This window comes from Pteropus medius, unplaced genomic scaffold (assembly GCF_902729225.1).
Source record: "Pteropus medius unplaced genomic scaffold, Ma_sr-lr_union100, whole genome shotgun sequence".
NCBI classification, from domain to species: domain Eukaryota; kingdom Metazoa; phylum Chordata; class Mammalia; order Chiroptera; family Pteropodidae; genus Pteropus; species Pteropus medius.
Genome location: NW_024340699.1, coordinates 537,513 through 551,129, shown reverse-complemented (window position 1 = coordinate 551,129; position 13,617 = coordinate 537,513). Strand labels below are relative to the sequence as shown.

The following is a 13,617-nucleotide window of genomic DNA, read 5'->3' as shown; positions in this document are numbered from 1 at the left end:
TACATAAATGCTCTATGACTATTAGCTAGTATTTCTGAACCCCAAATCCTTATGGGGGAACATGGAATTGGCATTTTAAACAAGCATTCCAATTTTTGCATCCGGAAATTTGTGAACCACTGCTGCAATGAAAGGTATGTATATCTTGGTTTATGCAGACACACACACGTTAGATTCATATACAGCATTTGTATGAAAAAAATAAATGAAAAATTAGGCCAAGGAAGTTGAAATCTTTATTTTTTTCTCAAAAGTTTTATCAATTACCAAACAGAAGCCACATCTCCTACTCCTGTAGAAAACAGGAAGGGAAAACATGGCATCGACAGATGGGATATCAATTGGAGAGGGATAAAACCAACCAACGCCCTTTCAAAAATAAATTTTCTTGGCTGTAAATTCCGCAATGCAAGACCAGGCACTGTTTTTTTAATCATTCTTAATAGAGCCAAATAATCTTTTTCTTCTAAAATATGAAATGAGGACAAAAAGCAACGTTGAGTTCTCTTACCACCTGTCTCCATTACTGCCCCCTTTCAGAAGCCAACACTTTGGCAATACGAAATTAATACTGCCGCTCTGCTACTCCTCACCCATCTCCACTGGCCCGGCAGTTAAGTGGAGCTATCAGGACTTTGACATCTGCCACGTGTGACTCCCAAGGGGAGGGTTGACCCCTCTGCTCTCCAATTCAAATGTCATTGTTCGTATTACACAGAGGGTACCTGAGAAATCTTTTTCAGGAAATCCAACAGGTGACAAAGTGACTTTTAACACTATCTAGAACAGGGGACCCCTACCCTCAGGGCACAGAGCAGGAGGTGAGCGACAGGTGAGTGAGCAAAGCTTTATCTGTATTTGCAGCCACTCCCCAGTACTAGCATCACTGCCTCAGCTCCACCTCAGATCATCAAGCATTAGATTCTCATAGGAGCACTGGTCCCTTGTGCCAAAAATGTTGAGGACTGCTGATCTAGAGGACACAGAATGACTGTTTCTCCCTTCGTGTTCTCACATATTTTATCTCATATACACATAATTCTTCTTATAAAGAGGTAAGTGGCTTACAAACAATGCCACTGGCAAGATGATAACCATGCTAACTCCATAAAATCAATCTATAGAATGTTTACACAAGGACATCCAAACTACTCATTTGTTCAGCCAAAGTAGCCAACTTGGAGAATGACACAAAGCTCAGTTTTTTTCTGGAATTCCTGAATTCAGGGACATCATGCAGGCATCAACCCATATTTATCTTCAGGTCTGCCAAAGATGAATGCCAGTACATGGGTGGGAAAGGTGAGATTTTCAAGGTCACTGGATTCTCTAGTTAAGAATAAGTAGGTAAGAATAAAGTTTGGGCACGACTACCACAGGTGAAAAGAACTCAGCAGGTTTTTATAACACTTATCTCACAATCTAAAAATGATTCATTCTGTAAGGCATGAAATAGTTCTTGCTTTATAAAAATAGTACCACGATTTAAAAAAAAAAAAAAAAATGCACTTCTACCAAAGGTACCATGTTCCAACACTGCAAAAAAAAAAAGTGTTCTATTTAAAGTAGAACAAGATACCCCAGCTCAATCTATCCCTTCCTTCCCCGTTCCCCTCCCCACCAGAGTCACGTCACTCCTGGGACACTGTTCTGGGTGGTAGGAATGCTAGGGCCACCTCTGGCCAGAAGAATTGGGAGACCCTGCTTAAGCACACCAGGACTAAAACACAGAGGGTCAGCTGTCTTCATCTAGGATCTCTGGATGTTCCTTCCAGAAAGCATCTCCAATGATATCGCAGTGCAAGGGCACTGGCTTAGTCCTGGTTCGGGTCATCTTTTTTCCTTCTATTTCTGCTGGCAGCTTAACTTCTTTGGTCGTGACTTCATCCACCTACAGAAAAGTTAGAATATTGACACTGTTAATTTGAGAATGGGTTTGGGAAGAGAAAGAGGAGATGTGAGGGACGTTTGCTATTTACTTTATATACTTCTAACATATGTATATATAAGGAGGTATACACACATTTGTGTATCAACATACATGAATTTCTTTACAGTTAAAAAATATTTTTAAAAAAGTGTTGCTATATTCTAAAAGGACATTTAGGAATGTATTTCATGTTCCTACTTAGCAATAACTATAGAATTCATGGTATATTTGCTCTCCCACCTGCATTAAGAAGTATCCAAGTCTGTGCCAAAGAACAAATGTGTTTTAAAAATACTAAAAAAAGGGCTGAAGTTGCTAGTGGAATGACTAGTTAGTTCTCAAGGTTCCCCTTAATACTTGAAAGCATTCATTTCAGAAAAAAACTGCTTTAAATGGAAGGAAATAAATTTAGAGAAATCATTATCCCCAGGAACTGGTAGAATTAAGAATTTAGGTAAATGTACAGACTTATTACAGAATATTAAGGTAAGTATGAATGTCTGGGAATCTTATCAACAATCTGCAAGTGTCAGAACCCTCATATTACACTTATCACAGGATGGGCCATTTAATGGTATTATCCGGCATGGGAAAAAGTATTTTTTAAATGTTCTATGAATGTAAAAATCATGATATCTACACTGTAACTCTTTAACAGAGTTTTATTTGATTTGGGGAGAGCTTATGACGCAGAAAAATAAATGTACTAGTTCCAAAATTCTGTGATTCTATTTCTAGGGGAGATTCCAAAATCACAAAGTTCACTGACAAACATACAATGAGCACTGACTGACCAACACAAGCATCAGAATAGTAATCTAACCTATAGCATCTCGTTTTGGAAAGGATCTAATTCATGTTAGCAACTGCAGTCATATCAGCATACAGGTAGCAGGCAAGACAAAGACAAACTTGGGATGCGCACAGGCTCTCCTCTTTCCTGACCTCCATTTTTACAGAGACACAACAGCATTACCTTCTGCCATATCAAAACAGTCCCCTTCCTATACATCAGCGGCTCATTATTATAGTTGATGTTGAATTCAGAAAATAATATCTCATTCTTGTCTGCTGCAAGAGTTCCCTGAGGAAATAAAAACAGATGTAAAAAGCTTCTTATGTCTTGTCTCTCCCCTAACCCTACCATTACATCCTCTATCTAAACTTCCACAAACAAATCAAGACATGGAAGTGTTTTATCAAACATCTTTGATAATAATGAATTTGCATTTTGAGAGCAGTTCAAATTTTACTTAGAAGTGTAAATTCGAAAAATTCTCTTCTGTAGCAAACAATGGATTCACAAGTCATTACTGTGATATGGTGACAAAAAATAATAGTGAGAATACCCATTCTGTACTAGACACTTTATATTTTCTTATTTGACCCTCATAACCATTTCCATTTTTGAGATGAGAACTCTGAAGCTTAGAAAGTTTATATAAATTGCCCAAGGGTAAAAGCTGCTCTTATTCTTCTAAAAAGAACCAAAATCTAAACTTGGCTCTTCCAAACTGGATAGACCTATTAGTATTCCTATTATTGCTGACCTATTATTATTCCTATTATTGCTATATATAAACCTTCACCATTATTGTTAATAAAAGCAATCATTTACTGAGTAATTATAAAGTACGACACATTGCAGGAGGAGCTGTTAGAACACATCGCCTCATTTCAGAGTTAGTCATCCTACAAGTAGCACTGTCATCTAATAAAAAAAGCCATTGTTTATTAAGTACTTACAATGTGCTTTGTATTATTCTACGTGTTTTACATGCATCATGCCATTTAATTCTTACTATAAACCTATGAGGTAGGAACTATTACTTTCCACATTTTACCTATAAAGAACTAAGGCAGAGAGGATAAATTAAAACAGAAGCATGATCTGAGTATGATTATTTGACTCCCAGAGCCTAGACTCTTAACCATATGTGGGGGTCATAAATCCGAGAAACTACAGGCGTCCAGCAAGGAATGGCAATGAGGGAAGAGGCCAGGTGGGACTGACCCCCACTCAAAAAAAAAAAAAAAAGAGCACATGCCCTGTCCAAAGATGGCAGCCAATCCTCAGCTCCAGCCAAGCATCAACACCACATGGGAACACAGAGCCAGTCATTGATTTCATTTTTCAGCTAAGGACACTGATGCTCAGGGAGAAGTAGCAACTCATATAGAGTAACAGAGCAGACGAGTAAGCAGCGAGCCACTACTAGTATGATTTTTATATCTTTTCAAAACAAAGCTGTAAAGAGAGCTTAAAAAGAATGCACAATGTCATGAGAGAGCCTACTGAAAACTGTTCCCAGCTAAGTCATAACACAGCAAGATCGTTATACCTGTAATCTGCCCTGGGCTTGCACTGGTGTCAGTCCAGACTGTTGTACGAGTGCCCAGAAAACTGTATTATAAAGATTGTTGATGTGACCTGTGAGAACAAAGTAGCACTGCTTATACACACATAAACTTTCTTCAGTATTCATACTTCAAAGAATACTAGAATCCCAACTTTTTTCCTCTTTAAAGAGAACTCAGAGACATTTAGTGACCTGCAGGCAAGCAGAAACAAGTTTATTTCCTAACAGTTTTATTCTGTCATTTCAGTTATGCTTTACACAAATCTGTTAACTTGTGCATTAAGCTTAGGAATACTTTCAAAGTTATATCATTTACATTATTCCTACCTTTTTCCAGTTTTTCTGGCAAAATCAAGATATATCAAATGAGAAAAAGTCTCACAAACATTTCATCATAGTCATGTTAAGGCAGGAGCCACAACTCAAATACTGAAGCCAGCACGAACATAAATGAATAAAGCAGAGTAGGTGACCCCCAGAAAACAAGAAATGGGAGGCAATGTGACACACTGGCTCCTGAGTGTGTGCATGTGTATGTGTGTGTGCAAAGGCAGCAGTTACTGCACAGGTTCTAACAGTAAGTAGAAATACAGACGTAGTACTGCCAGATCTTCCGTTAAAAAAAAAAAGGCTGGAACTTGGGAGTATTTACATGAAATCTTTTCAATTATTTTCAATGAATTAAAAAAAAAAATACTGCATTCCAAACAAAAATATGAGAGAGCCAAGCTTATATCAGATTACCACCTCTAAAGAATGGAATTGGTGGTTTCATTACATGTATTTAATTCCTTTCACTTACAATCTGCTTGCCGCCAGCTGAGGTAGTCCTTTAAGGTCTGGTTGTTAGGGTATACTACGACTCTTCCATCAAAGCCTGGGGGATACAGAAGGGGCTGGTCTTCGAAGAAATCTCGCCAATAAAACACATAGCTGGAGGCGAATTGGGAGGCCACATGTGTCATGAACTTACTTGAAGTATAAGGCACATTGGGTGGAGCAAGAAAAGAGAAAATAAATGGTATTAATTCAATACTGCGATAGAGTCTGTGGGTGCAACAGAGAGATTACACACTGTCCAATAAGCCAAGAGATAAAATGTGTTGGGTCAAGAACTACTTTAATATTTCAGTTATATATTTGAAATGTAGCCTGCCTCTTGTTCTATCTCTGTAATTTACTAATATCACATTTTTCTCTGTAGACTGTAATGTGAATTTATGATTCAAGAGATTTTTTAAGTCCTAGAAGGAGGGGAACCATTGTTTTCATTAATTATTTTTTTTAGTGTAAATGTCATTTATTTAAAACAATTACAATTTTCTTAAGAGAAATGAACAAACAAGAATCTAATACATGTAGCACATAAACACATACTTAATATCATCCCATAAATGTTTCTCTTTTAAAACACTAGCATTTACAGTTTTTCAGAAGAAACAATAGTTGAAGAACATTGTTTTAAAAACATACCAATGTATTATATTTGTTTCCTGTGAGTTTCAAAATACTCAAATATGAGATTTGTCTATTTAGTACTGAAATACTGAAATCCTCTTTAATTAAAGGTTTAAGCAATACTGTAATGCCTGTATCGACTATCACTGGCTAAAGCCAACCTATGAGTCACTAATATTATATTCCATGGTCTATTTTTCTAGTCTTAATGTTCAATGCCAAATCAGTCTAGAAGCTAATGTGATAGGGAATGGAGGAGAAAGAATCAGATATGGAGGGACACAAAATGCTCAGATATCAGGTGAAAGTACAACAGTCCAAACAGGAGTATACATACATTTTGTAAATACTGCAGACACCATCTGTGGTCTGCGAGTCTGTGTTTTAAGATAAACAGAAACCAGATGCTGGTTGGAAATATTCTGAAAGAGCTAGGCCATGGAATTACCTGGCTCTTCTTTTAAACCAGTTGCTTTTCCGCTTGAACACAAAGCTGTACTCATCACTCTGTCCATACGCAATCACAATATCCTCTAGTTCTTCCATTACAGTCTGGGCACATTTGGTCATTAGGTAGAGAGCACGGCTATCGTTTGGTTTTGCAAAGTTGTGCTTCTCCGAAAACCTTCATAAGAGAAAGGGAGGAGGGAAAAGGGTATGAATGAAGGAGAACTTGTCAGTAACACCACAGATCAAAGTGGTTGTTCAAAGAGGAAGATACTGTAATAGTACTGAGTCCAAACACTCCACTAGCGACAACTTAATCCATTTTCTTAAGAATGCAGGTTATCCTTACTCTGATCAACTGAGAAAAGGGAACAAAACTGCTAAGCCTCAATTCCCTTTTCTGTGAAATGGGGATAGAGAATATTTATTTTATAGAATTGATCTGAAGGTTAGGGGACAATAACATGTAATTATGTCTGGCTCCTTAGAAGTGCTTAATAAATATTAGTTACAATAATTATTACAGTAGCACTTCTAAAAAATTAAATTCCCATGTTACACTTCTGCCTTTTGACTTTTTTTCCTTCCTGAATCCAGTCCACGAGGCTTGTTACTGACAGTGAAACAAAAACATACTGTAAAGTGTTGCCCACGGCAAGGCCTAAACAGGGCTGTGAACAGTCAGCACTCAAAAGATACCTAACAAAATAGCTGGGCAATATGCTGAAGAGATGAAGTATTGTGCCTGAGAGTGACGTATTCCACCAAGTCCTCACTAACAGGTATCTCCTCGCAGATAACCAGGCCAGCTTATCACCAGGGGAGCTCCTTGGCCCATCCAACTACCCCGACCAACTAGCTTTCAAGCACGTCTTAATCAGCACAGTAGAATGATGCTCAACGTCGCGCGCTCATTGGCTGCCGCGTTACCCTGGTGACCACCCAGGCCTGCGACGCGAGGATCTAGGTTCCCGGAAAGCGCTGGCGCCCCGCGCGGCCCGCCCAAAGCCTCACTCACCGATGGAAATTCCTGCCGTCCAACCGCACCACCACCCAGCAGTGAGCCAGGCAGGTGTCGTCAGCCTCGAAGTCCCGCACGTACTCGAACTTGCTCTTTGCCATGGTCGCCCCTAATTTCAAGCACTGTTTCAGAGTGACGGAAGTTGAGGCCAAGCAATCGCGAATCTTCAGGTTGCAAGTGGGCCACATTTCCGCCCCCCGCCCCGCGAAAGGGAAGGGGCCGGGAAGCCCCGCCCCGGAAGTTCTTACGTTTCTTCGTGGCCGCTCTAGCCTTAACAAAGGTCGGCGTCTTTCTCGCCTCTCCTCGTAGTCCTCAATCTACTTCCGGGCGTGGTAGAAAAGTTCCATTCTTCCTTTTGCACTACTCACGGTTTCTGGCTGTTCTTCTATCTTGCAACTAATCTCTTGCACGAAGTTTTAAACATTTTCTTTCCGATTAAGTTTGAAGTTTTGTGATTTTTCTTTTAAATAGCATTTATTATTTTGTTGTAGAAGATGTAGAATATACCGATAAATATAATTAAGAAAATACTTCATATCTCCCTTCTCCCTGTCAAAGCATTGGAGCTTCCTTCCAGTTTTTCTCCTTGTATGTGTAAGCTTACACAGGGAACATAAAATTGGAATCATACCTATACAATTTCTAATATTTTTTCCACTTACCTTGAGTATTTTCCAATGTCGTTAAATATTTCAAAGCGTGATTTTTAAAAAGAATGGACTCATTCCAACGTATGGATGTACTAAATTAACTTACTCAACTTTTTCTCAAATAATCAAAGACCCAATGTTTTATTTCTTGTTCCTGGTAGATAATAGTAACAATAAAACTCTATTGCGTGTGTTATGGTTTATGATTAATAAAGTTTTTTTTAAATTCATTACTTGTTTTTATCCTCAAGAAAATTATTCAAACAGTATAAAAGAATATATGTTGAAAAGTAAGTCTCTTGCTAACTCATAACTCCCTACTTTAGGCAATTACTATTACCAGTTCTTGTGTATCCACCCAAGGAGAGACATAGATATATAGATGATATAGATATGTATACATAAGTATAAATATATATAAATACATCAAAGCAACAGGATGTTACTTCCCATACTTCCCTCTTGCACCACCTACCTTGAGCCCCGACCCTGTCCCCTGGACAATTAGTGGCAAGTGAGGGGAACCTTCAAAGGCAGACAAAAATGGAGGACTGCTTCAATGAAATGACTCATTTCATTGTACTAAGAGCTGCATTATGTAAATGCAATTCAGGTCCCAGCTAAGGACCTCCAGAGTTTTCCTGGTGCTGTCACTGTCGGAGAGCACCAGGAGAGTCACTGGAAGATTCTGATAGGTGTCATCTCTCCTGCTCCCTTTGAGTTTCGGGGTGTATGTGAATGTAGAGACCACTGACCACATCACACTTAGAGGTTTCTGAAGCAACCTAGGCTAGTAGATAAAGAGCAGCAATGTGATGTACTGAGGAAAGGACGGGGATACCTCACTGCACTTTTCCCCATCCACTGAGGTCTGGAAAAGTTTATCAACACCATCAGTCCCATAAGAAGGATTTCAGAGGTAAGAGGGAGAGGCAGCAGCTGGGAGTTGCCTATGAGGTCACTGGGCAAAAGAAGTTACCCCTCCTAGATTGGCTTTTGAAATAGAGCTGGAAGAGCTAAAGGGAGCTACGGCTGCTCCTCTTTAAGGGATCCTAAAATGGCCTGTTGCTAAAAATGGCCCCAGGAAAACCATGCACCATGCCAAAACAAGGAGGACTTCCCACCTCCAGGTTTAAGACCAATTATATAAGGAGAACTCTGCCTCCCCTCTACACCAGCCTAGCTCTCAATGGGACAAGAATAAGTCTTGAAAAGAGGGGGATGATCCAGAGAATCTCAGAACCAGACCGTGTCTGCCACCCCATTCCAGGTTACTGGAGTGGGAACAGCGTGAAAGAGCAGACCCAGAGCCTCCGACTCCAAGCCCCCTCAGTAACAGGCCTGGCTGAGGCTGAGGTGGGGAGAGGGGGTATGTGGGTACCAATGCTGGTCACGGAAAGACAAATACTGTATGATTCTGGAAACTCAATGATGTGCTTAGAGTAGTCAAATTCATAGAGAAAGAAAACAGAATGATGGTTGCTAGGAGGAAAGGAATGGGAGAACGGGATTTGTTGTTTAATGGGTGTAGAATTCCAATTTTGTAAGATGAAAAGAGTTCTGGAGATTGGTTGCACAACAGTGTGAATGTACTTTACACTACTGAACTGTACTCCAAATGGTTAAGATGGTAAATTTTATGTTATATGTATTTCATCACAATTTTTTTAAATCCTCCACACAACAGATATTTATGACCTAACTGGACACTGATCTCTATTTTTTTTTTAAATTTCTCTTACTTAAAAGATCACCTACTGAGGCTGACAGAAAGAGAAATTCTTGCCTTTGGTATGAAAGTCATATTTCGGTTTGTCTTCCCCGATGCTGACTCATTTCATTGTACTAAGAGCTGCATTATGTAAATGAAATTCAGGGTGGAATGGGTAATAAGGAATAATTTGTCTCTAAAGTCTCCCTCCCTGCTCTAAACCACTCTAATCAAACTTCTGGCTAGAAGTAATGTACAATATATCCTTCCAAGAATAGACTGCCTAGTTTTGTCATGGTTTCGAAGTTGTGGTTTTTGCCTGCCCAGAGTCTCTTTTTCTGTGCCCCAACTGTCCTTTCCCCATCCTCAAACCATCTGGTTCATGTGGGGATAACCCCAACTAACCTTTGCTCTGAGGTGAGCATGTGACCAAGGTCACTTCAGTGCCTCAGTGAATTACAAAAAGGAACCGCCTCTCTGGCAGACATAGTCATGCACCAGGTAAAGGTCTGGTAAGTATGCCCTGCACTGGGTTTCAGCTCCTGCTTGTCCTCTTTGCAGTGAACACCTACACAGATATTTGTGGTGGCTGCACCAATAACCCAGACGTGGCCAGTCAGGTTGAGAGATGTGCACTTGATCCAAGCCAAGTCAATGAGACTGTCTGGCACTTTCCTAGAATGACTGGGAAAAACAGATTCTCTTCATATTAGAATTGCTACACTGGTGGCCACATTGCCTTCCAGAAGGAAGAGGCTGCCCATGAATTATGCCTATATAAAGAGAAAAAAATCTGAGAGATGGAGAAAAGTATTTCTGTTGACATTGAGCATTGTGCCTGGAGCCAGTACTACTCCTAGAGTCCTGTAAGTTCCAGGAGGCCAGGGACCTTGCTTACTATTATTCAAAGCTGTATACCCTCCCCCACCCCATGCCTAGAACAGTGCCTGGCACATGGGATGCAATCAATAAATATTTGTTGAGAGATTATGCCAGTAACTTCCTTTTTTGTATATGAAATTGGGTTTTTTGAAGTCTCAATTCATTGGGGTAAAAACAAATAATAACTTTATTTTCCCCAATAACTACTCTCTCATGTTCTCCTTTAGTGCTAGTTAGCAATTCCCTTAAAGTATCTTGGCCAGATCTCACAACTTCCCCAGTTAGTAAACTGTACTAGTATTGGTATCCAAAAGTTGGTCAAGAACATGGTGCTCCCCCAATGCAGGCATCTTTCTCCCTCTAGGTCCTAGTACTGTAACTCAAGGTAGGGAGGTGATTGATATAGCAGATCCGGTTCTGGCTTTTTTTCTTTTCTTTTTAAAAATTATTTTAGTGAAGTTTTACTATTATTTTTATTTTCAAAGTAAGTAACAAAGTTATTGTTAATATAAATTTTCTCTTTATAAGTGTTGAAACTCCCTTAAGTGTTGAAAGGCAGCATGCATTCTAGGATGGGCTTGCAAAAAAAATCAATTATTCCAATATCAATAAATAGGACATTTGATGATTTTATAATTAATTCTTTAACTTCCTTACTGACACCTCCTGATTTGCCAGGGTTTTTACTCAGTGGGTATTGTTAAAGTATCTTAAGTTCAAGCCTTTTCACTGGAGCAATTATTTCCATTTTCCATTATTTCTATTCAGTTTTTCAAATACATAGTAAAACAATCCAATAATCATGCAGGAAGGAATTATTAAGTTGGATAGTGTTCATTTATCTTTTAATTTCATTTAAAGATATTAATATTAGTCATAAAAGCTTTAGTTTCAACACACATGCATACCACCATAGAATTTAAAATATTTGTACCTTAAATTACTTTTAATGTATCCACTTTGTTTAATGTATTTAATCTTTTGCTGTAAACACTCTTCACATATTGTTTACATTGCTGTCACAGAGGATTGTCATCTTTTTTTGAATTACTAATTCAGATTGGAATATGAACTAGTCTTGCACAAAATCAACACAAACGATTTATTCCTCTGCTTTTTATATCCATACTTGGCTCTTTCGAATAAGCCCGAATTCAGCAGTTCTCAAAGTGTGGTTCACCTCATACACTGCTGGTGGGAATGTAAATTGGCACAACCACTATGGAAAACAGTATGGAAGTTTCTCGAAAAATAAAGAATTGAATTACCATATGACCCAGCAATCCATTCTCTTCTGGGTATCTACCCCCCAAAAACCTGAAAACATTTATCTGCAAAGATATATGCACCCCAATGTTCATAGCAGCATTATTCATAGTGGCCAGGACATAGAAGCAACAGAAGTGTCCTATGATAGATGACTGGATAAAGAAATGTGGTACATATATACAATGGAATATTACTCTGCCACAATTTGCAACAACATGGATAGATCTTGAAATAATCATGCTAAGCGAAATAAGCCAGACAGAAAAGGTTGAAAACCATATGATTCCACTCATACATGGAATATAAAACTGAAAGCAAAAAACAAACATGACAGAGGCTCTTGGACACGGACAGTGGATTAGTGGTTACTAGAGGGAAGTGGGGAGGCAGGAGGAGGTAGATAGGGGTAAAAGAAGTCAAATATTTGGTGACACAAGGAAATCTAACTTTGGGTGGTGAACATACAATGCAACATATATATGACATACTGCTGAAATGTATACTTGAAACTTATTTGATTTTATTAATGTTGCCCCAATAATTTTTAATAAAAAAGTGTGGTTCAGGGACTGACTCAGAGAATCTGCTAGGTTAATATAATTTTCGTAATAATTCTAAGACAATATTTGCCTTTTCACTTCATTCTCTCATGTGTACAGTGAAGCTTTCCAGAGCCTATATGGCATGTGAATCACAACAGATTGAATGCAAAAGCAGACATGGAAATACAACTATTTGTTTGATTTTTTAATTAAGCTAGACATTAGATTCACGATACCACTCTTCTAATTTTGGAGAAAACATAGTTTTATGATGAAAATGTGTTATGTTAACATGTAATGGGTTTAGTATTGATATTTTAAATGAATTGATAAAATATTTTTTAAAGTCTTCAGTTTTTATAACATGGCAAATATTAATAGATAAAACTATGTAAATATAAACGCTCTGTAATCTCCAATTCCTTTTGTGGGTGTAAAAGTTTCCTGGGATAGGAAAGTTTGAGAACCACTGCCCTTGTGTTCTTGCCAGGTGTATGAACTGCTGTTTGCCACATCTGACCGCAGGGATTAGAAAGGGAGTTGGGGTCAGGTCTTCTTTGAGAGAGAACTTGTCTTGGTTAACTCATCTGCTTTGAGATAAATCTATAGTTTTTAGTTAGGACATCTTTTAAAATTGTAACAAATGTTAATAAGATTTCTTTTTCTTGGTGATATTTAATGGAAGTAAACACAGTCCTAGTAAAAGAGGCATAGGCATGGAAAAGACTTGGAGCAGTGACTAGCATAACAGTAAGCCCTCAGTATAGGTAATGATTATCATTATTTTATTATTAGACTGTGGCAGTCCTTATTTATTTGACAAGTATTTGTCGAATGTTTACTATATGCCAGGGTCTATGGTCAGCATTAAGGATTCAATGATGAGCAAAACACAAACAGTCTGCCTTCAAAGAGTTTTTAGGCAAGTGGGGGACGCAGTAGGATAATGATATGTATATAATCATGAATTGTGGTAAGAGCTTTGAAAGAAGTGATGGAAGTATGACTCCATAAAGGAGAGTCGACCTGATTTTCAGAGTCAGCAATTACTTCTCTGAGGAAGTTGCAATTCTGAAAAATGACTGAAGGAGTTAAGACGACAAAAAGAACTAGCATGGGGAGCTAGCCAAAGGCTTTTGAGGTAGGATTTAGATGAGAAGTCAGTGTGGCTGGACCCCGCAGGGCCAGGACTAGAATGGTGAGTAGTTGTAGCAGTACTAGAGCCCAAGCCATTTGGGGCTTTATAGACTTTGCCAAATATGTTAGACCTTTAGTGGGTGGCCAATGGGGAGCCAAGATTTAAGAGAGCGGGGTGTGACAAGTCTAGATTTGTATTTTTGGAAGATC

General features: G+C 38.6%; 1 protein-coding gene across 2 annotated transcripts; it reads right to left on the bottom strand.

The window, feature by feature from the left end:
* Positions 1 to 213: 213 nt before the first annotated feature.
* On the bottom strand, positions 214 to 7,452 carry THG1L (tRNA-histidine guanylyltransferase 1 like). 2 transcript variants are annotated; one of them, XM_039876653.1, is made up of 6 exons: positions 7,214 to 7,452; positions 6,197 to 6,373; positions 5,093 to 5,262; positions 4,273 to 4,361; positions 2,907 to 3,014; positions 214 to 1,891 (listed from the first exon to the last, which is right to left on the bottom strand). In XM_039876653.1, exons 1-6 carry the CDS (start codon positions 7,402 to 7,404, stop codon positions 1,736 to 1,738), a joined length of 891 nt encoding a protein of 296 aa, XP_039732587.1. In that variant the 5' UTR covers positions 7,405 to 7,452; the 3' UTR covers positions 214 to 1,735. The 2 variants fall into 2 exon arrangements, with proteins under 2 accessions (XP_039732587.1, XP_039732596.1); XM_039876662.1 differs by lacking the exon at positions 7,214 to 7,452 and having other exon boundaries at positions 5,093 to 5,167; positions 6,197 to 6,263.
* Between the last annotated feature and the right edge of the window lie 6,165 nt (positions 7,453 to 13,617).